General features: G+C 49.5%; 1 protein-coding gene across 4 annotated transcripts in view; it reads right to left on the bottom strand.

The window, feature by feature from the left end:
* The window catches only part of rtkna (rhotekin a), a 39,185-nt gene that overhangs the window by 6,729 nt on the left and 4,799 nt on the right, over nucleotides 1-27,657 (bottom strand). For 2 of the 4 annotated variants that reach the window (XM_057034044.1, XM_057034047.1), the window contains exon 2: nucleotides 279-540. In XM_057034044.1, the coding sequence (XP_056890024.1) occupies nucleotides 279-540 (262 nt within the window). Of the gene's footprint in view, nucleotides 1-278; nucleotides 541-11,354; nucleotides 11,830-19,887; nucleotides 20,721-27,657 lie in introns of those variants that run through there. The other 2 variants (XM_057034045.1, XM_057034046.1) reach the window with 2 other exon arrangements.

Below are 27,657 nucleotides of genomic sequence, written 5' to 3'. Positions count from 1 at the left end.
ACTTCTACATCCTGCTGCTCATCCTACACAGCAAAAGGCAGCATAATCTCCCAGCATTAGCATAGCAACTGTTGCTAGGGTGCTAGTGTGGTCACTCCGGTGATATAAATGTGATTGGTTGGACCTCAGGCCCCCTGAATACTACACATCCTCCAGTCCAAAACAGCTGGTGAAGTCTTGATGATCGGGGAAGCGCCTGACTGGACGCATTAGAGCGTCGCGCCAGTCGTGCCGCCAGGCTGTGGCAGGAAGTCGCACCACCTTGCTGTTGCACTTGCCTGAGATGGCCACCCTTCCTTTGCACGGCAGCCTGTCGTCCATCGGCCCCGCGTCCGACGACCTCCGTGTCACCTTTTGCATGACCTGGGCCTCCTTCAGCCTCTGCAGCTCGGACATGTAGGCCATGATGCGGGTGCTGCAGGTCTGAAGGTTCTTGGCAGCCTCGAGGGCCTGGTCCTTCTGGGAGCAGGCAGCCAGCAGCTTACACGCCCCGTCACGCATCCTGATCTCATGGTCGATCTTCTTCTGGATGTCGCTGTCCTGCACAGCAGAAGGGAAGAATGTAGGAGGGCGGAGTTTAGGGTGAAGGAGGCGCCAATGCATGAGGAGGAATGATCTAAACGCTCGGTTCTGCAGCTTCAGCCTCATTTTATAGACAAAACTACTCCGTCATGAACTCAGAGCACATTCAACAGATTAATAAAGAGATTTTTCCCATTACGGCTGAATAGTTGAATGTATTTATAGAAAATGAGACGAGACGGGCCAATGTTCACAGGACCTTTTGGGCCTTGCCGAGCTGCTACACCCCTGGTTGAGTCAGAGGCGCTGAATCATTTATGAGCAACACATTTCCTGTACGCAGGGGCGCGAGCGTGTGACGGGCGCGAGCGTGTGACGGCGCGAGCGTCTGATGGGCGCGAGCGTGTGACGGGTGCGAGCGTGTGACGGGCGCCCTGTCACATGCTGAACGCCCGCTCCAAAAGGGGCATCACAAGATGCGAGGCCGGCTTTACACAGGGCAAGAACTGGATCGTTGGGCTCGTGCACACACGTGCGCGCCCGTTTTCATGGCCAGACGCACAGACATCGGGCTTTGGTCCCTTCTGTTACGAGCAGCATGTCCGAACAGCCCCAGAAGGAGATGGGAGCGTGAGGAGACCGTGCAAGAAGATGTGATGCTGAACTTCATCAGTGAGTCTTTACTGGAATGTTATAACAAGTGTTATAACAAGAGAATGTTATTAAGTGCCAAGGCTCCATTAAAATCCAGTAGCTGTTCACACAAATAAGGCTCCACCTCTGCCGAGCTCGCCTCTTTGCTTCAACATTTCCCATGTACCCCCCCCCCACGATTCTTATGAATGTTTGATTCTTTACATGTCAGCTTTTATACCTTCACCCCCCCATTCTCTTCTGCCTCGCCTCCACTCGCTCCGTTCCAATTCGCCCTCATCAATCCGCCTTATTTCCCTCCCCAGTTATCTCTCTCTGATGGACCAGATGGGCGTGGCCGAGCGGGGGAAGCTGCTGCCTGAAGGAAGCAGCGTTCAACAGGAGGTGTGTGACTGACCACCGGATCTTTAGGGAATCCCATCCTTTAGTCAAAGCTAGACAAGAGCTTTACATTATCTTTAACATTCACTGTCTCCTGGAATAACCACTAAAACTAGGAACCTCTCAGCACGAGTCTGATATTGGTTACAGCATCAATTAGCTTTTCTTTGTAGCATCTTCATGTGCCAGACTAATGTAACGCTTTAAATATAGACACCAGGAGTAACAGAGATCCTGGTGACGTGATCCTCATCTGAAACTGGAACGTTCAAATATGCAGGAAGGTCAAAATGGTCAAATGGATTTTTAAAAATGATTCTTTCAGCCTGTCTCTTTCTTTTCAAAATATGATTCAGATGATATTTAAAATCTTCAGGATTTCTAAAGGCCTGTTGGTCAAAGACCAAGATGATGTTTTCAGGTGAAACTGGTGTTTTGGCACCTTTCAAAAATGAACTGAAAAGCCTCCGTTTGTGTATAAACGGGGAAAATTATAGCATTCTGCAATGTGAGGTACGTGCACACGCACGATGCTGGCAGTCACCACGTGTTCTGTGCAATACTTTTCTGGCATTTGGTGTTGCATCGCGCATACTGCCAACTAGTGGCCGGAGGTGGAAACTACAGTATTTAACATTCACGCAATTATCTGCAGCCTGAATCCAGGACAAAGACTAAATTTGAGAACATTGTTGTAAAAGGGTGAGTTAACCTCAGCTGTGTGGAAACGGTTGGAGTATTGCAAACATAATTAAACTGGTTTGTTAGCGGCTGCCACTATAGCGACACTGTATCCTGTTGTGCAGCAAGAGCCAGATTGTGTAACCAACTACAACTGAGTGAGCTGCACCCTCTGGTGCCAGGAAGGACCTGTGTTCTAAAGGAGCACATGGAAAACAGGAAAACATGGAAAATGACCTTTTTAATTTGCTGCTCCAGGTGCCTCAAATGTCTCTGGGATGTTGGGAACAAATGGAAAACTGTTATTCCAAACTCTTAAAGGGCTCGTGATATAAAGATATTTTTATCACGTTATATTTTACTCAACGTGACTGATGTTCCATCCGCGTATGCGTTGCTGTTACCTGTCAAAGTCTGATGCACCACTGAGTCAAAGACCAACAACCACAACAAGACTGAAGGTGATGTGCACGTGCTCACACACACACACACACACACACACACACACACACACACACACGGTGTAACGTCACCAGTCTGGTTCGATGCAAAGTGACCAGGAAGACGAGGTCTCTTATTTATAGCAGCTAAATTAACAGGCTTCTCCTTCTGGGGATCTGTGAATAGAACTCAAGCGGCCCAGATCTGTCTCTAATCCACGTGTCTGGCTGTACGTCAGGCCAAGAGCCTCCACAGACAGGACGCCATGACGCTCAGACGACGGGCACGCACGTACCACAGCGCTCTGTCACCGCCACCCAGTTGCCGTCAGAGTGGCAGGTGTTAGCAGGTGTTAGCAGGTGTTAGCAGGTGTTAGCAGGTGTTAGCAGGTGTTAGCCTAGCGGGCGACTCCAGAGAGCGTGTGATGATCGGCCAGGCCGAGGGTGAAGCCAGGGTGGGAGGCAGCACGTACTCGCTATCAGAGATAAAAACAAGCGGCTTAAGGAGCAAGAGTCTGCAGCAGGAGGGACAGAAACAAGAAAGAGGATATGGGTGGGCGAGGTGAAACCTCTGCATGGACAGTGTTCTGAAGCTGGGCTGGGGGGCGAGAAAACGCTCCTCTGTTGCGCAAGTGTTAAGAAATAATATTGATTTTCTTCTACTTCCTGCTGTTCCCCTCAGGGCTGCCACAGTGAATCAACATGGTAATCGTAATAAACACAGCGATCATTAATATCAAGTGCTAAAAATAATAACCCCCCACAGTGCAACACAAACAAAACACACATTCCTAATGGAAATACAAGTCATTTGATCCTACAGGCTCTACTTCACCAGATGGTCACATCCTCTCTCACCTCCTGGTCCTGGTCCGGCTGTGTGTCGTTTGGGGTGCGAACTCACAAGACGGGAGATGCTGACCCCCCCCCCACACACACACACACCCACCCACACACACCTAAACAAACATCAACACCTTCTGCCTGGGGATTTGGCGCTGCCACAGATGGCGTGTTTACGATGCGCTGTTCTACATGAGCAGGCTTTCCTGTTCAACCTCTGACCTCTGACCTCTGGACTCCCGGCAGACCAGACGACTGCACTTCCAGCAGGAGCTTCGTACAGAGGCAGAGGTTAAACACTCAAAAACCCCTCAACAAACAGACAAGAACGTGGTCCATGAGGCAGCATCCCTGTGGTCCCCCTGAGGAAGTACTGAGGACCAGAACTGAGGACCAGTACTGAAGACCAGAACTGAGGACCAGTACTGAGGAACAGAACTGAGGACCAGAACTGAGGACCAGAACTGAGGACCAGAACTGAGGACCAGAACAGGAAAATGAGCTAATTGGTGTGACAACGAAACCCTGAAGGAGTGAATTGGTACAAGAGGATCAAAGAGAAACGCTGAGGGACCGAAACAGTCAGTTAAGATAAGGTGAATAAAATGAGCAGAGAAAAAATATAAACTATGATTTTTCTCACGTTCTTACTTGTGCTAAATAACTGACCACGACACGGCATCATTTTAAAATTCAGTATTTAGGCAAATGCTTACATGCTATATAAGAGCATTAATGCTAAGGTATCATTTTCTCCGTTAGCATTCTGCTACTTTGGTCTCTTGGACCACGGTGCCATAGAACCACGGCGTCCCCTCTAATCGCACCGACCAGACCACTTCGATAAATCAGGACCGTCTACAAGCTGCCAACTTTTAATGAGGCAGCCAAAACTTTGTGCTTTGCCTCTCCACCCTGTTCCGCTCCGGTCCTCAACGGTCCCCCGTTCCCACACCAAGAGCGAGACTGGCAGCACGAAGAGGAAGTGGAGAAAGTGAAAAGACAACAAGAGGAAATCAAAGGCTGAGAGAGGCTGAGATGGAAGGAGGCTCGTCGGAATACTGGAGAACACACGGGTCACCCACGGCACCACAACGGTGTCAGGTGGAACGCGCGGCACGGAGGCAGTTTAGGAGAACCGAGCAAGCGCTCGACGGTCCGATTCAGCAAACAATGTTCCCACTGTGCTCCGACTCAGCTGCTGCTTGGAAGCCGGGAATGACGAGAGACGGAGAGCTGGACTGGAAGAGTGGTGAGGCAATAGTGACTGGACAGGGCGTGCCGATGCAAACACACACACACACACACACACACACACACACACACACACACACACACACACACTCACACACGCTCACACGCGCACACACACACACCACCGACATCATTATCGTGGTGACGGGATCTACCGTAGGTACTTTGACGACCTCCTCCAAAACACCCTCCTCATTATTCACCGTCTCTGCCGCCGTGCACGTACGGAAAACACTGCGCGCCTGTGCGAGCACGTGTGCCAGTGACTTTACAGCCAGCTGTTCCCACATTAAACCAGTGTGTCTAAATGCAGCTGGTCCCAGTTGCACACTTGGGTGGAGCTCTGAAGAGACAAGCAGCATTAAGTGTCCCGGGCTGCGTTTCGCGTGGCTTTGTGTGGGCACGACCACATGTAAATCAACCACTGTGTCGGCCGTACGCATGCATTCTGCGCCCACGTGCGCATTTTTAGCTGCTCCCCAAAGCAGAGTCGCAGTGGAGTGAATTTCCAGCTCTAAACTAATTGTTTGGAGAGCAGGCCGAGCTCGGAGCCTGAGCAGTGATCACTACAGCGTAGCTAATGGCGCTAACGTCCGTTGAACACAGCCCAATATTCCCAGTTATATGTTACAAGTGTAGGATCATTTGTAACATATAGAGAGGAGCAGGAAGCAAGACAGAGCACAAAGCACAATAACTTTAAGGGGACGTGCACGTGAGAATAACAGGAGACGTATGAGCAGCTGCGTGAGTGTGTGGTCTGTCGCAGCGTGCACAAGCAAACGCCGCTGAGGACACTTTTATGAGATTTATGGAGAGCTGTATGTTCCAGAACAGACGGTAAATAACGGGGGGCGTATTTTCCACCGGCTGGAAGTTTCTCATGAGTAACGACATCGAGCATCTGCAATGGAAGAAAGAACAAAGGAGAAAGAGAGGTGCCGTCCCAGAAGCACCCGGACTAACGGGACGTTAAATTCAGTGTTTAGAACGAACAGATGAGCTCCTTTCTGTCTAAATGTTAAAGTGATGCATGTTAACGTGATGCATGTTAACGTGATGCATGTTAAAATGATGCATGTTAACGTGATGCATGTTAACGTGATGCATGTTAAAATGATGCATGTTAACGTGATGCATGTTAACGTGATGCATGTTAAAATGATGCATGTTAACGTGATGCATGTTAACGTGATGCATGTTAACGTGATGCATGTTACAGTGATGCATGTTAAAGTGATGCATGTTAAAGTGATGCATGTTAAAATGATGCATGTTACAGTGATGCATGTTAAAGTGATGCATGTTAACGTGATGCATGTTAAAGTGATGCATGTTAACGTGATGCATGTTACAGTGATGCATGTTAACGTGATGCATGTTAACGTGATGCATGTTACAGTGATGCATGTTAAAATGATGCATGTTAACGTGATGCATGTTAAAGTGATGCATGTTAACGTGATGCATGTTACAGTGATGCATGTTAACGTGATGCATGTTACAGTGATGCATGTTAAAGTGATGCAGGTTAACGTGATGCATGTTAACGTGATGCATGTTAACGTGATGCATGTTAAAGTGATGCAGGTTAACGTGACACGTGTTAAAATGATGCATGTTAACGTGATGCATGTTAAAGTGATGCATGTTAACGTGATGCATGTTAACGTGATGCATGTTAACGTGATGCATGTTAACGTGATGCAGGTTAACGTGATGCATGTTAACGTGATGCATGTTAACGTGATGCATGTTAACGTGACGCATGTTAACGTGATGCATGTTAACGTGACGCATGTTAACGTGACGCATGTTAAAGTGATGCAACAATGCAGTAGATGCTCAGCCAGCCTGGCATTACTGTGTAATAACAGTCATTGGCACACTGGACTGGGCTGTGTGGAAGTGACAGGAGCCAATTAACAGATCACACACACACACACACACACACACACACACACACACACAACACACACACACACACCACACACACACACACACACACACACACACACACACACAGCAGCAGTTTTGCACGGTTGATGCTCTCATTAACACATTACCCTGTTTTTTAATGTCACTCGGGACGGAGGAGACGAGGCTTTAAGAACGGAACACGTATGAAACATCTCTAAGCTCCTGATCCAAGTCCTCTGTGATCTGGCTTCATGAGGGCAGACAGAGTTACGGGGACTTAGTCACATTCAAAGAGGCAGAAAGACCCTGATGTTCCGATGTAATGACCTTTCTGCTGGAGCTTGTCACGTATCGATACAACACTGCGTCACATTAGCTTGCAGGAGTCTGTGAACGCTCCCTGGCTGTGCAGCATGTGAAGCCCAAAGAACCAACAAACGCAGCCTGCAGAAGCCTCGCGAGCATTTGTGAAGAGCAGCGTGACTGACAGCTCTCAGCTGGACACGTTTCCTCGCACCGCGGCCGACGGTGGGAGCCGAGGAAGACAGAACCACCACCGAGAGCTCCACGCCTCGGAACATTCTTCAACACTTAAGACATCTGATGGTTAGAAGGTGGTTAGAAGTACAAAGAAGGCCCAGTTTCCTTCTAATATTGTTCTATTTGTGTTTCCCTGCGTGCTCCCAGTAGGATGTGGGTGGACAAATGCTAAACGAGGGGCAGCAAAAGGGTTAAAGGCTGACAATGAGTGGAGGCCAGAGGTTACGAAGCATCCTGCTGGGTCCCAGCACAGGTTCTCTGGATCCTCGGGGCAGAGGGGTCACATCATGTCGCTGCCATAAACCCACCCAACGGTGGGACACACTGCTACGTGCTAGCAAAGCGCTCGCTAGTTGACCTCTGGACAGAAGCACCCCGATCCTCCCCCACACGCTGCTTGTGTCAGTAATCCCAGGCTTTTCTCCGTGTCTGAATCAGGATGAGGAAATCAGGGGTAATTAGCTCAGCCAGCCTAACTAGAATCTAAGCCAGCCAACCTCTCCTCCATGTGTAACCCTTCTACCTCCGCTCTGCTGCTGGACTGTCGACACACATGGAGCGACGCAGATAAGAGCCAAGGGTTGAGGCTTAACCCTGTATTAAGCAAGATAAATCCGCAAGTCTGAGTTTAAGCAATTTCAATTTAAGGGCCCTCGACACGACCAGCAGGATACCCACGATTTATACTCGTATTTACCTGTACTTTTCTTAATAACGCTGTCCAGATGGTATTGCGTAATCATCTAACCTGTCAACAAACCTAAATGGGTGTTTTCCAGCTGAAAGGAAAACTCTTGCACCTGAACTAAAATTCCATAATCCTAAAGTAGAAAATTGGTTTAACGTGAGTAATTGGCCGTCACAGCAGGTCAGAGGAACCATCTTCACCTCAGACCCCCTTTAGTGTCCATTATCCTGCACTCTGATCTAGCAAAATATCAGTTATGATCATTAAAATATCATATAAGACGGGAGGAAACGTAAATATTAGTGCTGCTAATCATACGAACAACACTAGAATCAAACGCTGCTTGTGTAGCTTAGGCTCCGGTCCAGAGCGCTACAGTGGCGTGAAGCTGAAGCAGCTTCTATCTCCCCATTATTCAGCTCTGCGGGTTCTATTTCCTTATTTAGAATATACGAGTGCGTGTGTATATAATCACACGTGCGGTTTTCATCTGCCGTGACAGTGTTATGAGAGACACCAAGAACAGCAAAGTGCAGCCGTATCTGGAGTTCCTGTCCACCAGCACGACCCTCGGAGCCATCAGGACGGACCAGAACGTTCACGAAGACGCCTGCAGGACGCCGACCCCGCTGAGCCGACCCCCAGCCTGAAGGCGAGAACGGGGGAAAACAGACACCTCCCGAGCATAAAGGCTTCATGGAAACCGCTGGTTTCCCGGGAGTTTTCCTGGGTTCCGACATCCTTCCAACCATTTTACAGCACTTCTTCCTCACCAGGGTCAAGGGAACCTTCGTGTAAACCATTGCGCAACCATCCCAGAAACAGGACCAGACAGGCACAACAGTAGCTTCAGAGCAATTTCTTAATGCTCCTAAATTATTGCCATCCCAGAATAATATAGTGAAACCGCTTTGATTAATGACGGAGGGAACTTAATGTGAGAGAAAGCATGTTCAGCTCCACGCACGTTATTGGTCTCCACGCCGCTGGTTCAATCCTCCCTCAGTACCCACATTAACCCCGACGCTGTCTGCATATATGCTGGGGGGGGGTTAGGGTTGAGGGGGGGGGGGGGGGGGGGGGCATTTGTCTCCATGAGCATCAACATGCCCGTCATCCGCTGCAGACAACGAGTTATCAAGTGGGAGCCGCTGAGCTGGAGACAGGAAAATAACAGGAGAATTATGGAAACGGGGCTCTGGGTTCCTTATCTCTGGTCTCCAGAACCGGCGCCACACAGACGTACACATATAATACACATATAATACACATATAACGCAACACACGCTAAGTCTCAAATTATTGCAGCGCCAACTAAACACACGTGTGTGTCACAGACTAGCTAGCACAATCTGAATATTATATATTCTGATGTGTATATTGTATTCACCCTCTGTACCTGTACAGGTACACAGGGGCCGAGTGTCTATTTACCTGGATTACTGTAAATATACATCCTCTTTGTATATTCCAAATTCTATTCTATTCTATTCTATCTTATTTTTCTCTGTGTGCTCTTGCTGTTGCTGCAATTTCCCCGTGTGGGACAATAAAGGACCTGAATCTGAATCTGAATCTAATCTGATGGTAGGAGTACGTGTGTAACAGAGTGAGGTCTAAAGATCCAGTGATATTCAAATTTCTGTGGACAGATCACATCAATAATTAATAATTAATAATAGCATTATTCAAGATTCAAGATTCAAGATAACTTTATTGATCCCTTTAGGGGGTGTCCACCAGGGAAATTAGCAATTATTATGTGTGTAAAAGAGGAGGTTGGCTCCCAGTTAATCTAAAAATATCTGGAGCCTCACTGGTCAAGTTTTTCCATGCAGAGCAGAGGCCACTTGGTCCGAGTCCAGGGTCAGTGTGGACGGACGGACAGACAGACAGACAGACAGGCAGGCAGGCAGGCAGACAGGCAGACAGGCAGGCAGGCAGGCAGACAGACAGACAGACAGACAGACAGACAGACAGACAGACAGACAGACAGACAGACAGGCAGACAGGCAGACAGGCAGGCAGGCAGGCAGGCAGGCAGGCAGGCAGACAGACAGACGGACAGACACATGCTAGTAGGGGCTGTTTCCCATACGACCCCCTAACAAAGAGCTCAAGGACGCCTGCTCCCCCCCCCCAGCTGCTGGGTCAGGGTTCGGCCGTGGGCTGCAGGTCTCCCTGTGCTGCTCTACTCTGGTTCTCAGGCTGAGGAAGTCTCAGCTCTGCCTCATGGGACCAAAAGCACTGGCCAGTATCTGCAGAGGAAGCAGGATGACCCCCACTGCAGCAGCAGAGCAGGGCCAGAGGAGGCAGAGAGGAGAAGAAGCCACATGAAGGACTGCAGAGGGGGAGGCTAACAGATATACGGGGGGGGGGACGTTTAATACGCCATAAAAGGAAGAGCGACCGGAGCCCAGAGCACGAACACTGGAGTGCACAAAGCCTCTCTGCAGTGGCAGCTTATTGATTACAAGACATGGGGGAAGGATTCCACGGCCGTCCAGTGACCTAAGAGTCTGACCCCCCCCCCCCCCCCCCCCAACCATGTTGAAAACACCCGTTTGACAAAGGAAGAGACGGAACGTGGCGTTAAAACCCCACCAGGGTGCTCGACTGCTCCGGAATAACAACGAGGGGTTGTGAGGGGTGGAGAGGAGCTTCATCAGTAACATCCCAGCTGACTGCAGCGTGTCATCGTGAGGGAGCCCAAAGAGCACGCACGCCACACGCATCAGGCTCTGCAGCTCACACGTGCACTGTGCATGTGCATGGAGAGGCAGGCACGACCAAAAGATCACACCCATCCAAGTCCTTCAGCCTCCGACCCATGTTGATCAGCGTGACCTTTTAGGTCGGCAGATCCAGGCGGGGTCTCTCGCTGGATCCCAGCTGTTCACGTGCACGGAGGACCTGAGTGCAGCAATGCTCGTATACAGAGGAGGCGATGTGACACGCGCTCACATGTGCGCGCTCTTCTGAAACCACAAGGACGAGGGACCAGAGTTGTCCCGTTTTAATGTATGTCCACATACATACAGACGTCACTCCCCTTTACAATGAAACACTGTTAATACAGAAAGAAAATCTCCACCACTGGTGTTTAATGATGCCGCAGCATCAGCCAAGAATACAGGTACTTTTTTCAAACGCAATTTCTCCAAATTAAATGTGCTTCCGAATCAGTTTCCAGCGCATATCGGATAAAATGTAAACAGTTGGGGAGTTCTATTAAAAAGGAAGATTTAAAGGAAGTGGATTTGGTACAACGGAAGATCCAAACGGCGTCTGAAGGTTCGCAGTCAAATACGCGCTGTGACGGTGACACGGCCGGTCACGTGGCCGCCGGGCATTTTCCGTCTCATGACAAATGTAAAGAAGCCGAACGCTTCCTCGGGATCCAGCCGGGAGCAGAAGCAGGAGTCTCTTACCCTCTGATGGTTGGAGTTGTTCATCCTCCCGGAACAGCAGCTCCGCTCACCAACTCCAGAACTGGCGACGCGGCGCCTTTACGCAACACCAGGGTCCCGCACGCGGCGCCAAATGCCCTAACGCAGATTTGCCCTCTGAGGCAGAACCACGAACGCAGATTTGCCCTCTGAGGCAGAACCACGAACGGGCGGAACAGAAATATCCAGTCGGTCCGGTCCGGGAGAAGCCGCCGGTCACTCAGCTGTGATCCGCGCGCAGCCGTCGGAAAATTGCTCACATGTCTGGGCCGCTTTTGGTGTTGTCATCATCGGGATCGATGTTATCGTCGCTGCCAGAGCAGCTTCGGAACCTCCGGTCAGAACTCTCTCACACACGCGCGCGCGCACACACACACACACAACCCCGACGAGCAGCGGCAGCAGAAGCACAGGGGAGGATAAAGACTGACCGGCTGGTGGACCAACCAAGAGCCGCTCCCGAGGAGGCGGGCGTGTGTGTGTGTGCGTGCGTGTGTGTGTCAGTAAATCCACCCTGGTTGCCCACGCTGGAAAAAGTTGTTTTTTTCTTTCACATTTTCTGACTCAACCTCTATTTTTTACTACTGATCCTCGCAGGACAAAAATCTCCTCCTCCTTTATGTGGACGTTTGAACAAGGATGAACAGGAGCCCTGAGCTGGTGATGCTGCTAACTAGTGAGGGGGTAACTAGTAATGGGGTAACTAGTAATGGGGGTAACTAGTAATGGGGGTAACTGGTGATGGGGGTAACGAGTGATGCTGGTAACTGGTAATGGGGGTAACTGGTGATGGGGGTAACTAGTAATGGGGTAACGAGTGATGCTGGTAACTGGTAATGGGGGTAACTAGTAATGGGGGTAACTGGTGATGGGGGTAACGAGTGATGCTGGTAACTGGTAAATCACGTAACTGGTAAAGCAGGTAACTGGTAAAGCAGGTAACTAGTAAAGCAGGTAACTAATAAAGCAGGTAACTGGTAAAGCAGGTAACTAGTAAAGCAGGTAACTAGTAAAGCAGGGTCCCAGTCGTGAGGGGAGGAACAGGACACGCTGTGATTCTCAGGCACCAAAATGCTGCATTTATAATGTGAAATCTCGTTGCTTTGATAAACTCCAAGTGTGTTTTTCCAAATCTTCCTGGTGTTTTCGTATAAAAGACGTCATCAACTTTCAGAACTGTTCTGGATGGTTTTAACCGGGCTGCTTATTCATTTAGCCACTAATTCCACCCCTGACCTGATATCGCTGAGCGGTTCGTCCCCCTAAAAGTTGGTACATTTGGGATCTAAACTTCGCAAACAGCCTGTCAAGAAAGAATCCTTTCATCTTTTCCTGCCCCTCCCTCTGTTTACTGCCCCCACACCAACCAGGAGCATCTGCAGCGCCGTGTCGCGCAGTGATGGATGGCAGTGATTTGTGGGCAGGTGGAAACAGGAAGTGCGGACATGTGGGGAATCAAACAGCGGTTTGTGGGGGGGGCTGGTGGCCCTCACAAATCTGCATCTGTGGGGAAACGACCAGCAAAACATCGGACGCAGTGTTTACTTTGCGTGGTTGGGACATTTATCTCCGTCAGTAGAGGAACATGTTTGGTTTTCTGCTGTTTATGGGATGCACTCTTCAGATATGCAGCAGATGACATGTAGGCGGAGGAGGAGAGAGAGCGTCTGTGGGCAGCCTAGCTGATGCTAACGCTGCAGATGCTAACGCTGCAGATGCATGTGCAGCGTTAGCACGTGCAGCGTTAGCATGCGCAGCGTTAGCATCTGCAGCGTTAGCATGTGCAGCGTTAGCATGTGCGGCGCGCCTGCGCTGGTTCCTCCACAGCATCAAAGGTCCAAAGCTTCTACAGACGCTGAAAACATGGACGCTGAATTATGTTTTGTTGACCTGACAGAAAATCAGCGCAACAAAAACAAGATGAGCTCTGATAACTGGGATTTGGAGCTGTAAATATCCCAACATAATCAGATTAGCGTTTCACCAGGCGATGCTGGAACGGCGGCCCAAGACGTGCTGGCAGACACACCTTTACAGCTCCAGGTCACCAGCCGTGAAGGGCTGAGGAGGGAGATTAGCTCCAGATCAGAGCTGCTGAGTGATAGCCTCCGTCCTCGGGTCGTCACGCGGGCACCGCGCCAAATGTGGGCCACGTTTGTTTACATTCAACACTACTCAATGTAACGTTGCGCAACACTCAGAAGACCCATCAAAGTTAGTGAGGCATTAAAACTGGGATTTTGTTTCCCATCTAAAAATAAGATAATGAAACTGCACAGAAATGGAAACACGGTGATCTCTGATGTTTCTGGAACCTTCTTCCTACCAACGAGCAGCCATTTCTACTGGGAACCTTCTCCATCAACCACACTCCTGATGCCTCCTGGACCAACTTTGCCAGTTTTAATCAGATTTTTGGGAGGAAATCATGAAGGAATTTACATTTGTGCAACTATAAATCTTCCCTGTATGTGTTTGTGCCCCTAATCATCTCTCTGTGCTACAGAAACATGCCCGTTCCTCCCACTGGGTGGATTCTATCAGTCCTAAAATAATAATAATGAACCTCTTCAGTTATTACTGCTGTGTTTGTAGCTGTTGGGTCTCTGAGCTTCGTAGTTACATTAATAATCTGTCTTATACACAACAAGGAGCACGTTGAGACCCGCTTGCCTCTCAGAACCCCCTCTCTCTCCTCCCCGCCAGCAGGTGCTGTTCAGCTGTGGTCTGACCTCGGCGGCGATGACGAATTCAGGTCTCCAAACGGAGCGCCACATTATTGCGCAACAGCATTTTACAGTCTGACGAAAGAGACGTTGAAACAAAACACGTAGTTGTGAAACTCATCGGTAAATCTGAAAGGATCACGGCGACCGTGGCGCTCCTTAAATCCTGCCTTAGTTACATAACGGCCCGTCTGTGACAGACTGACCAATGACACACTACTTGACGTACGCTGGGGGGAGGGGGGGGGGGGGGGGGGGTAACATGAGCCCCTTTTCAATTAGCCGAGCCAATCAAATCAAGCCATGATGCCACTATGAACCAATCAGAATCCCTTTGTGTTCTTCGTGTGTCCACAAGGTGAAGTGGAGTCACCTTTTCCCAGTGATGATACACACAATGTGCGTCTCTGACCACCTGGGGGGGCTCTGCCTTTATGAAGACGGGGGCGAGTAATAATGGAGACACAAGGTGTGTGTTTTGGTGCAGGGAGAGCAGAGAGGAGGAAAAATTACAACAAGCTCCCACATGAAATTCATCACTCTCAAAGGGTATTTATACACCCCGCCCACGCACCCCTCCGAGTGTGACCTTGAGCGGATGACCCCCCCCAAGAGTCCATCATGGCATCATCTATGTAGAGACTTTGTTCCACTGATCTCATCACATTGAGACAGAGGGGCCGTGTACGGGGGGGTGGGTGTTGTTTTGGGGGCGGGACAGCTCAGCCGTGCCTCTCAACACCTCGTACAACAACAAGAGGCCCCTTTCAGCAGCAGCCTCTCAGATCTCCGGCCCCCCCGGGCACCGGCTTCTGCTGACCCGCCTCCAAACCCTGGAATTCCCCCGTGACGCGCTGCCGTTGGCATTTAGGCTTTCCTTCCCATCACAACCGGCCCGTTTCAAGGAGAAACCACGAACACAAACACCACACAGCAGTGATTTAAAACCAGTGCTTTAAGAGATCCAGATGCCCCCTGATCAGGTTCTGTCTCTCCTCTGAGACACGACCCGGAGATATTTCTGGATTTATCACAAGAACGTAGCATCTGTCTCCGTACAGCCTCTGGTGACAGGAAAGCTGCCGGTGGACAGTCGCTTTGCATTAATCAGCTGATGTATGGAAGACAAAGACCAGAGCATCGTCGCCATAGTCCTGGAAACCTCAGGGAGTTTATGACATTTCTTTACTCTTAACATCCGACATCTCACAATTATTTACAATATTAAATATGCAGGTGACAGAAGAATCTCTGCCAATATCTGCTGAGTCCAAACCATCATTGTCTGTTGGTTCTGATCGGTTCTGGGCCAGTCGATGTGATTAAACTGTGTCCGATTTTCTGTGGTATAACGCAACAACGAGCGTTACAGCTGGTTTTTCGCTCCCATAACGGTGAAATAACACTCTTATGGGTTGGTGACCAGCCAAGAACAGCAAAGCTAATCCCCCTGGCTATCTTACACGTTGCTCCTTTAATGATGCTAATGCTAAGCTCTTGCTTCATACTTGACCTCTGCGTGGCGACTTCCTGCTGCGCTCGCTTGATTGCATGGAAACGCTGACGCGATTGGATCAGAATGAAAGAAATAAACAGGAGGCGTTTGAACATGTGACGCCGCCCCGCTATACCACCCCCCCATCATGTAAACATCTCACAGGCTGGAAAGTATTTAGGATAAACTGCATCCACATGGGCGAAGGCAAAAATATCTGCAGGCTCAATTAACAGCATTAATGAAGGTTGAATGCTTGAATGTTGGCGCATCCATTTGATTCAAGAGGCTGCCACCAGCTGCAGCTCTGGAATATGTTCAGAATTCCTTCATTTTACAGAGAAATATGGCGTTTTAACATCGGCACTTGAAACCAGTGGCCAGTGAACCGCTGACACGGTCATTTGAATCCAATCTTCCTTCATCTGAATCGTGCCTGCGGACTCTCTGAGCAGCTTAAGTGGCTCTACTTTTCTTTGTGTGGCTATGAAAAAAGAAAAAAAAGACTTTAGCCGTGATTGGTGCAGCGCGTGCACAGGTGAAAGCCGACAAAGCGGGAAAAGGGGATTAAAAGAAGGCGATAATGGAAAGTTAAGATAAAAGAGTGTGAAGAATTCAGGCTGAAAGCAGCACCAGCAGAGCTCCACTATCAAACAGATCTCAGCAGCGATGGCGTGAAGACGTCTGATCAGAGGACGTTAGCTGGGGGGCGCCGAGGTCAGCGGAGTTCCCCCGTCACGCCGTCGGCCTCACTTCTGCTGTTTTCCAAAGGAAGCTGGCTCAGGCGGGGGCTCTAATTGGTTCCTCCAACACAGAATGTCTATTCAGCTGTGCAGCGCTCCAGCCCACCGTGCATGGGCGATGGCGGCGGCGGCCATTAGAGAGGCGGCGGCAGAGCTGAGCTACGCAGCTAGCTGGTCCAGAGTCAGCAAAGTCGAGGCGGGGGGGGCGAGCAGCTGGGGGGGCGGCCAGCAGGGTTCGGTGGGGTGTGAGGGGGGTAACACAAGGCAGCTCTTTCTCTCCTGCCTCACACTGAAGAACCGGGCCCACTGGGGCGGAACATTCACACCCGTGTGTGCGCACTGCCGAGCCGTGAGCGTCGATGCCGTGCACGCACCGTGCACGCACCGTGCACGGTACCGTGCACTCAGGCCAGCAGGTCTGCTGGAACTTGGGCTACCTAAACAATCAGGCGGGCTTCTCTGACAGAAGAAGGCTGATATGATTCATGGTCAGATGAGGACCTGCAGCGAAGCTCCTCTGAGGACCACTCTCATTAAAATGCATTGATTTGGCCTTTAATTAGGATCTGTACTAAAATCTAATGATATCCCAGCCTCCCTCATGTCATTAAAATTCCTCCAGTCCTGTGTGTGATCCCGCTGAAGACCTCCAGCCATGGCTGCTTCAGGTGAGAGCGCCTGAGTTAACTGTGGCCTCACTGATTGGATGAGCCCGATTATTCCCACCCTCGATGGAGACACTTGCCTCAAAACCAGAACTGAAGCTAAAGCTTCTTCGTTGTCTCAGTATAAATAAGATGAAGCTTTGCTTTTACTCCAAATTCATCATCCGGGCTGCGAGTGCACGTGAAAACGCTTGTTCACTGTTCAGGAAACAGGAAGGCAGGCAGGGATTAAATGATGTCAATTTGGCCTTTGCCCAGCTGGACCTCCAACAATGAGCAGGTCCAAAACTCTTTCCACTGATTTCAATGCTCGGGGGCAGCGTGACCTCTGACCTGAGCACAGAGGATCCAGAAAACGGAACATCGTGAATACTGACCGGCGGATATTTAGGGCCTGCCTCTAGTGAGCCCAACCATCTGAAGCACGGCAGCAGCTAAGTTTAGACTGAGAGCGTGTGAAAGGGCAAATATGACTCCTGCCACCTGACCCCCACACGCGAGCTCGCCCTCGTCTGACGGGGTCGGAGGCCGAGGTTTTAGGATCACCGTTGCTGCTCAGAGACGTCTGGGACGCGTTGGAATCAGTGTGGAAAGGTCGCTGTAAAGGAAGCTGTGTGACATCATGGTGAGCCAAGCTGGGATTCCAACTCGCACCTTCGTAGTTTCACCCCTGGCTTGTATATTTCTGCCCCGGGGGCCTCGTGAGCCTGACTCCACAGGACCTGCACACCCACTCAGGGGCAGCCTGGTCTCAGCGCTACGGCCCTGAAACACACAACTGCTGCTAGCAAAGACCAACACAGTCAAAGAAACTAATCCTGACTTGATTACTCTGGGTTAAGGTTAAAAGGCCTGATCCCAAAAGGCTCCTATCAACACCCACCTCGTCTGATGACTCCCTGCTGGGTCGCCCTGACAAAATTAGATGTGAAGATGGTGTTCATCCGCAGTCCTTCTAGTTGTGTCTTGGGAAAACAACCATGGCTCTGATGGGAGGCGATAAAAGGGCCAAAACATCTGGGCTGCACCATGAAATCCCTAACTTATGAATAATAACACCCGTCTGCCGGAAAGCTCCAGAAATGTCCAGAATTTAAGAGTCCAAGTGGAGGAACAAATAAATAAACAGGAAAGAACCTGCAGAGAGGAAATGACTGCATGTGTGTTATTGGCAGTGACGTCATGCTGCATCTCCTGATGGGAACTCTAGTGACTTATTTACTCTTCTGTCATCTTTAATTACAGTTTTTCATGGTGCTTTGACACTTATGAACACACAATAATTGCTGCGTTGACGTTCCTCCCAGTGGAGGAGGGTGGAAATGGTATTCAGTCCGTCACATCATAGCAGACTTGTTAAAACCTGAGGAGCAGCGAAGGTTCTTCCTCCGGAGCCCAGAACCAAAACAAAGAGGTCTTCTTTCTCCTCCTGACGCAGCAGTAACACCTGCCAGAGGAATGCTCTGGGCAAGCTTCTCATTTTTGACATTTCCTTTTTTAAAAACGGACAGATTCTTATCTTACCAGGCCAAAGTTTTGTATATTTTAGATTTAATACACCGTAAATGTGCTCGTGAGTGCGAGTGTGAGGGGCCTTCGGGATCTTTTCACCTGGGAGGAAAAAGCCAAAAAGGTTTGAGGTGCAATAACAGCGTTATGTAAAAAACATTCATGACGACTGAATCTGTGGGCTGCTCTGCTACGCGCCGTACAAAGAAGGTCTGTGTCAGAGCCACCCAGGCTGAGGAGGCACGGGGGAGAAGGGAGAAGCCGGCGTGTGCACGCACACGCGTGTGCGTAAACACGCGTGTGCGTAAACACGCGTGTGCGTAAACACGCGTGTTTACCAGGGAAATGCTGCTCCGATCTGAAGACCACGGCCCAACTGAAGCAGATGAAACCGGCCTTAAAAACAAAATCTGCATCCCTGTTCAGTAAATTCTGAGAGATTACTGTTTCACCTCCCTGCTGTAAACACGCCGCTTCATCAGAATAGGTCTCTGACTATTATGGTATGGAAAGGCTCCACACAGAAGCCCTTTATTTTCTACCTGCAGAATATTCAAGGAGCCACAACAGCCCATAAAGGGAAGGGAACAGCCTCTCTGCTGATGGGCTTCCCTCCACATTCTGCTGTATTTAGTAATGAAAACACTCTTCAGTCTTGGAACAGACCAACACCTCCTATGACAGCAGGCAGATGAGCAGCATCTCCTCTCTGCTGAAAGCTCTTTGGACCAGATTTAACCTGACATAAGCGGTAGAATGATTCCCCCATGAAACAACTGCAGGACACACAAGCACAGCTTCTACAATAGAACATTATAGAGCCAGAAAATAGAGAGCAATGGAATTTGGAATGGAATTCTGGAAAATTCTTACTCCTGATGCAAGTGTTAAAAAGTAAAGCGATTTTGGAGATTTGCAGGGCAAAGGGCAGATATTGCCTTAATGAGAACCGCATGCAGTGCCTTCTTTCTGAGTGCACAACACTGGCTAACACACAACACACACACACACACTCCCACAGGGACTCATGAGGCTCAGATGTGCAGCTGTGGACTGTGTGTGAACCCAATTTCAACAGGGGAGACAAAAAAAGGAGCGCTGGACGACATGCAGAGGTGTTTTCTACTCGCTGTCAGTGAGAGATTTGCCATCTGTAAAAGGAGGAGACCACGGGAGGATTCTTCAATCCACTCTAAACTTTCCCGCGAGGCACCGCTGCACAGAGGCTCTGACAACTCTAGCACGCACATGGAACCCCGACATGATCAAACTTAAAGTTGAAATAATGATCTCCTACCGGACCGTCCAACAACTTTGAGGTTTCAAGTGAATCAAGTGAAAACAGCAAAGACTGCGCGCAGAATCGGGAGGTTTTACCTGCAAACTGAGCGCGATCTGACGGATGTACATCATGTTAAGGTCCTCCAGGATCCACAGCCTCTCGTCCATGTTTGCGAGTTTATCCATAGGCATGCTTTAGCCAGATCTCCACAAAAGTAAGTCGTTTCAATCCACTATCCCGCAGATACCGCGGAAATGTTCATCCTGATGATTTCCTGTTCCTCACTGACTCGCGCAATTTGTGCGTAAAATCGGAGTTTTCCATTCAAAACGAGATCGTTCCGCTCCGGAAGCTTCAGATATGGTGTGACGACAGCACCGATTTGACTCCGGGAGTTAAAATCAAACCCGACACGTTCGCGGCGCGTCTTGTTCTCTACTTTTCTCGGCGCAAAAAGCCCTTCGCAAACCCCCCCAACCAACACCCGGCGGCAGCGGGGGGAAGAATGGTGCCATTTACATGCACTTTCCCCCTTTGTGTCCTTGTGTCCCGGTTGTGAATGCCGCCTGTACTCGCTCTGGCAGGAGACCTCTCCGCAAAAGGGCATCAGCTCTGCGGGAGTGACCCGCACAACTCCTCCACTGTGCGCGCACTGACGCGCTCCAACCCGACGCGAAATTAACCCCTGCGGCGCGCCTCTGGTGATGCTAATGAAGTTTTAACAAGGCGAAGGCAAAGGCAAGGAGCCCCCACGCCCTTTCAGACAAACAAATAGCGAATACCGAGCTGCCACCAGCAGAACGGGGCCGATGGCTCTCAGGAAGATAAATTCAAACCGCGTCAGTCGTCTCAAGACGTCAGAAACACGTGGCCAATATCCCCATTGTGAAGGGTAGAGATGCTGACAAAATGAAATGCATATTTCACAACTTGAGTCTGTGGCAGAAACGTCTGAGGCCGTCAGCGGTTGGAAGGTTCCTCAGTCTCCAGTGAGAGAATTCCAAACCTGTAACTGTGTGACAACCGGCTACAATGTTGCTGAGGGTTTTAAATCTGTCAGGGAAAAGCGTTTCCTTTTCAGTTAATACACAGCAGTGTGTGTGTGTGTGTGTGTGTGTGTGTGTGTGTGTCCTTCCTAATCTCGGTAAAAACCGGCAGCCCCTGTAAACAGGAAGTCAACGTCACTGCTCTCCGAGCCACATTCATTAAATCCAATTCTCCTGGCATTTGAACAGGGAACTGCTGGCTGATCCAGGAGTTCTGATCACCAAACGTAGGATTTCCAAGAATGTGGGTCTGTTTGACATGATGCCGCCCTTCTCCACACCCTGGAAACACATTCTCCAGATCCATTTTACAGGAGCAATTGAGAAAACAAAGAAGCTGTTAAAGGTCCTTTCACCTCAGAGGAGGAGGGGAGCCAGAGGTGAAAAGCCTCCACCCTCCAGAGCTTAAAACACCCAAAGGCCACCAACACGCACCGTTATCAAAGAGGCTTATTGTTGCCCCAGAGCGGTCCGGCTCGCTCACAGCAGCCGCATATTTGATCAACACTCGGTTCATATTGGGTCGAGCTCTGCTGGCAGAACACTTTTACTTGTGGACTTGTTTTAGTCTCTTGATGGCACCAATGAAGGTAAATCTCCCACCGCCTGGACCAGAGACCGACAACTTCTGACGAAAGCATCTATGATCTCAGTGACAGGTGGGTGGGCGGACGGGTGGAGGGACGGGCGGACGGACGGGTGGGTGGGCGGGCGGGCGACTCGCTCGAACACAGAGCATCACAGCAGACCAGGAAGAGACGCTCAGGTATCCAGGCAGCCCGGTGGTTGGAGGCCAGGCCGGAGCAGTTCGCAGGTTAACTGGTGGTTACCTGCCGACGGGTTGTGGATTAGCTGCTTGTGACTGAAGGCTCAAACAGGACCAGATGTGCTCATTGCCCCCCCCCACACAGGGGGCCGTATATTACACATTCTGGTCATCCACCAACCTTCGATAAAAACCAGAGGAAAGTTGAGGGAAAAGACTAAACGATAGATGAAATCTCTCACAGCACTTTTGTTAAGATGTTATCAAGGAGCTGAGCCGCTCTGGTGACAATAGCCGCCGTTTGTTGCTTTTCTTGGCCTGGACGGATGTGGAGCAACATAAACCCTTCCTGCCTCTACGGTATCAGCAGCAGGAAACATGCTGGAGTCCACGTTAAGGGTCGCTCAGACTCCCACAGCCCCCGGCGTGGTGCCACCACAGGAGGACGGAGGGAACCGGACCGTTGTGCTGCTGCTTCTCTTATCTGGACCAGAAACAAAATGATTACGCCTGTTTTAGATCTGGAACAGGGGTCGGCAACCCAAAATGTTGGAAGAGCCATATTGGACCAAAAAATAAGAAACAAATCTGTCTAAAACATTAAAAGCCTTAAGGCAAATAAATAATAAAGGCAACACATGCTGTAAGTGTCTATATTAGCTGTAGTTTACTTTCCAAATGATCAGTGGGCTACAAATCCATAATAAGCATTCATGATGAAATGTTTATGTTCCCTGCAGCATCCTGGAGAGGATCACGCCCCACGTGGCCACTTTAACTTTAACTTCCATTATAATGAGATGTTGAAATGAAATACTTATTATACACATTTATACAGCATTGGAAAACTTTAAGAATGTTTCTCACTTTTTCCTCCTACAGAAATTATATTAAAACAATTTCTATTTTCATATTTTTGAAAAAGCTCCAGGGAGCCACTAGGGCGGCGCTAAAGAGCCGCGGGTTGCCGACCCCTGATCTGGAACAACTAACCGGTACTCTGATCTGATCGTTTCATAATAATAATAATAATAATAATAAATCAAATAATAATAATAATAAATAAAGCATCTTTCCCCTTTGGGCTCAACTGTTTCATCTGTATAAAATTGTTTCTTTAGTGGGAACAAAAACACATTTTAAAGATTTAGTTTTCAAGTGTCACTGCAGTTAAAAAAAGGCTTCTAATAAAATCTATTTTACATATTTGATTTGCTAGTTAGAGGTTAAACTGCTGGCTTTGATTCAAAAATCCTCTTATATGTGCAGAGATCTGCAATTTAGTCTCTTTCAACCAGAAAAAACACAACAGTGATGCTATTTTAACCAAATTCCTATAATTTAGGCTCTAGTTTACTTTGTCTGGACAAAGTCTGGCGTTTAAGATTTAGCAGCATCACAATCGTAGAGAGGCCGACCTTAAATGCTGGAAATTGATGAAAATAATTATGGAATTTGGGTTTTTTACATTTCTCTCCTCTCCGGCTCATTAAAATAGTTTTAGCTTCATTGCAGTTACCATGGAGACCCGAGTGTTACCACTTTAAAGCAGTATAGCAATTAAATCATGTCATTAAACATAATTACTGTGCGCTGCCAGCAGCACGTGCACACTTCTGAATATATAAATGCTGCATATTAAATCTTCACCATCACCAAAAGTCATTTTATTTCCCCGTCAGGATCATTTCTAACAGGGGCCCCTTCGCTCGTTAGCCGGCCCCAAACCACAACAGAGCACCCTGACTGTCATCCAGACCCAAGTGCAGCCTGAACCGCGCCCACACACACACACACACACACACACACACATGCACACACACACACATGCACACACGCACACACACACACACATGCACACCACACACACCACACACACACACACACACATGCACACACACACACACACATAGAAAAAACAGGCGTAAACAAACACTGAACCATGTGAGCGCGGTCCACACACATAAAATTAAACTGTGGCAGACGAGTCTCAAAGCACATGACAAATGCGTCTGTCTGTCTGCCTGCCTGCCTGCCCGTCTGTCTGCCTGCCTGCCTGTCTGTCTGCCTGCCTGCTCTGCTTCTCTGTCTGCCTGTGTCTGCCTGCCTGTCTGTGTGTCTGTCTGCCTACCTGTCTGCCCGTCTGCCTGCCTGTCTGTCTGATTGTGGCCTGCCAAGAAAACATCCTCCCTGTTGTTTCATGGGCCACAAAAGTAAAACAGGGTGGAATTATGAGTTCAGGCCTCAGAAGATTTCACAAGGATGGTGGGAAGTGACTAAAGTTTGGTGTTGTTATTACACTGCTTATTACCAGTGACGAGCCATTTGACCGATGTCTTAGATGTGCTCCGTCCAAAGAGAGCAATGTGGAAATCGATTTGGGATGTTTGTCAGCTCCCCGGGTTCAAGCACGCCAGCCACAGACGTGTCACGTGGGGGCGGGGTCACATCTGTGTGTGAGCAGATGTGTCATGATCCCCCAGTTCTGACGGGTCCAGTCGGGAGCCGCACAGCGACTCGTCTGCAACGTCGGAGTGATTCAGCGTTCTCAGAGACAGGTGTTGATCTCGTGATGAGTCGATATCATCATGGGCACGAAAAGATGCACGTGGACCCGTTAGTCACACGAGGGACGTTCTCCTGCTGGAAATTGAGAGGAGCAGATGCATCCCAGTCCGGGGGGGGGGGAGACAGACAGAGAGGGGGGAGAGCATCACGAGACTGCAGCGTCACCAGCGTCTCATCACTCTGAAGAAACACACGGTTCAGTGAAACTTCCTGAATCGCTCTTTCAGTTTCTTGATTTCCGCCCCAGTGCTGCTGCGAAGTGGAGCAATGGCGCCCCCTGCAGGGCAGCAGTGATATCGCAGCTAAAGTGACCACGATGATATTTCAGGTGGAAAAATGAGAGAAATATTTCTTCTTTCCAGATCCAAAGTTTATCTTTACAGTCATCAATATTAGATGCCAGAAAATTGGTGTCAATGGAAATGAACTCTGGGACATAGTTAAAAAAAACCAAATGGAATTAAAAATGTAAATGTGCATAAATAGCACATTAAAAACTGTACAATAAGAGATGGGTAATGAGAAGACACGGCCTATTGCACATGTGTGCACGGCTTCAGCTTTGGCAGCTACAGAGCACCAGCAGATCTCAGAAGAGAAGCTGTTCCTCCTGGTCCTGCTCTGGACGCACCGCAGCCTCCTGCCTGCAGCAACGCAGAGTCAGGGGGCAGAGTCAGCGTGGGGGGTGAGTGGTGCTCTTGGAGTATTAAAGATGCCGGAGGGGGCCTTTTTTTTGCAACTGCTGGTGTAAATGTGCACCACCATCCAGAGTCTGCTGACCAGTAATGATTTGCCATTAGATTATTTTTCTCCCTCTCTCCCACGCACATACGCGTGAATGTGTGTGGACACATGCACAGGATCAGAGACTTTAGAGCCATTCCCTGACACCACTGGAACCACTGTGGTCGCTCATGTGGCTTAAATCTATTGTACCCAAAAGTTTGGTTCTCTTTTAATGTGTCAAGTTTAAATTCATGTGCACGTATGTGCATATGTACCTAGCCAATTATCTGAGCAATATAATCCACATAGAATCTCAAAATGGTCAACAATGAATCCCTTGGCTTGATCTGAGAAGAGGTTTCTCCTTCCTTTCATTTTGGTTTTTTTCAGGCTTTGGGGACGACAGCAACAAATCAAATCAATCAATGTTTATTTATATCTTATATAGCGTCTTTTACAATCAACATTGTCTCTAGACCCTTTCCAGAATCCCAGGGCCTGACCCCAGACAAGGAGAGGAGAGGAGAGGAGAGGAGAGAGAAGAGGGGAGAGGAGAGGAGAGGAGAGGAGAGGAGAGGATAGAGGAGAGGAGAGGAGAGGAGAGGAGAGGAGAGGAGAGGGAAACCAGGAGAGGAGAGGAGAGAGAAGAGGGGAGAGGAGAGGAGAGGATGGAGAGGAGAGGAGGGAAGAGGGGAGAGGAGAGGAGAGGAGAGGAGAGGAGAGGGAGGAGAGGAGAGGAGAGGATGAGAGGAGAGGGAGAAGGGGAGAGGAGGAGAGGAGAGGGAGAGGGAGAGGAGAGGAGAGGAGAGGAGAGGAGAGGAGAGGAGAGGAGAGGAGAGGGGAACAACAAATGTTTATTCCACCTTCTAAATCCTCCCCATTTAAATGCCTCATCTGTGTGCGTTTGATTTACTTCGGCGATGCCTCACTACAAAGACTTTATTCTGCATCACAGGTCCAAACGTGTTTGAACATCTACAAAGGCGGATCGCTGCCGTTTCCATGGGCTCAATAAGGAAACTGCTGACAGCGCTGATGAAGAATAATGAGACGAGAGAAGCAACCCAACCAGACGTGACGCCAGCATCACCTGCAGCAGAAAACACAGGCACCAGGTGTGTGAGGGCCAGAGGTGCACGACCCACCTGCCCCTCACACCTGCTCAGCAGCATCAGGGGTTCTTGGGCCGGGTTTCTCTCTTCTGGCCAGGCGGGGCTGTGATAACCCTCCAGCTAAGACGGCGTTTGGACTTCACAAACAGTCGTGCGCGTCACTCTTTGGACCCGCGATCGGAGCCGTGCACCTTAATCCCAGCAGGCGCGCAGGTGAGTTGGCTCGAACTCATCGCTCTCAGTGAGATTGTACACAGAGGAAACAAAGTTCAAGATCAGTGCAGGAACAGGCGTGTGTGCGTCCCCCCCCCCCCACACACACACACCTAAACATTCCTCCATAGTGAGTCCTGTCATGGAGCCGTCACCTTTGTAAAGCTCTGTTTCACAATAGCATCAGGTCGTTGCGTGATGGGCAGCAGCCGTGGATAAAAGCCTCTTTGTGCCGGTGGAGGCTGAGAGAAGAGCACGGAGCAGAGGGCACAGGCAGCAGCATGCAGCAGCATGCATGATACACACGTGCGCTGACACAGACGTGCGCTGATACAGACGTGCGCTGACACAGACGTGCGACACACACGTGCGCTGACACACAGTGCGCTGATACAGACGTGCGCTGACACAGACGTGCGCTGACACAGACGTGCGCTGATACAGACGTGCGCTGATACAGACGTGCCCCATAGACGTCCATGTGAAATTGAAGGTTAACGACTTGGCTCCCTGAGACTGAGGCAAAGGTTGGAGGATAAACACTTGTAGTGGAGTGTGGAACGCGTCTGCGTGTGTGTCGGGGCCTCGGTGTCCAACACCTCCATGTGCAGATTCCGTGTGATCTGTTGGAATTTATCTCTGATCCATGAGGCTCCTCACAGAGCAAGTGAGCAGTTCCTGTTGAGGGGTCAACAACATCTGAGCTCCTCATGTTTACTGGTCATCTACAGTAGATCAGAGGGTTGGACAACAGTGTAAAGAACCCACACATTAAACCCTAGGTGTGTGTGTGTGTGTGTGTGTGTGTGTGTGTGTGTGTGTGTGCAGCAGAGCAGTGCAAAGACGGGCTCTTGTGTTCCCAGGCAGAAGATACGCGGCGTGAGGCCACCCGTGTTGTGCAGTCGGTGCCGGCTGAGCTCAGCGGGTCACGGCTGAGGTCGGTGGGGGGCGTGTGCACAACATCGATAAGAGGAAACAGATAAAGGCTGTAAACCAAACAAAATGTTGTAAGGTTGACCAGAATAGACAAAGGAAGGTTTCTCTGAGAAATCTGGAGCAGGAAAGTGGGCTGGCCCTAAATAGAAAGGAGCCCAAATGTCTGCGAGCGGATCGGCGGAACCACATGAGGGGACAGCTAGAGAGTTTGGATTGTGGAGAATTCCCCACAACAATAAATATTAAAGTGTCACTCCATCCAAAGTGATTGGCCACTCTGAACGTGTAGATGAGACCATAGAGGGACAGACAGCAAACTGGGTCCGCCTCTACAGCAGAACGAAGACACTAAAGCACAAGAGCAGTTTCCCACAGTCATAAATGCTGCGCTTGGTGAAGCATAAATACCGACTGCCCCTAAATGCACCACCTATGACTGGCATCCAGCAACAGGAAGTGCACGCACGAAGGAATCAAGGTGGACGAGTCGGATTTTAA

This window comes from Takifugu flavidus, chromosome 5, assembly GCF_003711565.1.
Source record: "Takifugu flavidus isolate HTHZ2018 chromosome 5, ASM371156v2, whole genome shotgun sequence".
In the NCBI taxonomy this organism is placed as follows: Eukaryota; Metazoa; Chordata; class Actinopteri; order Tetraodontiformes; family Tetraodontidae; genus Takifugu; species Takifugu flavidus.
The sequence above is the reverse complement of the archived record's forward strand: the minus strand, read 5'-3'. Positions and strand labels throughout refer to the sequence as shown.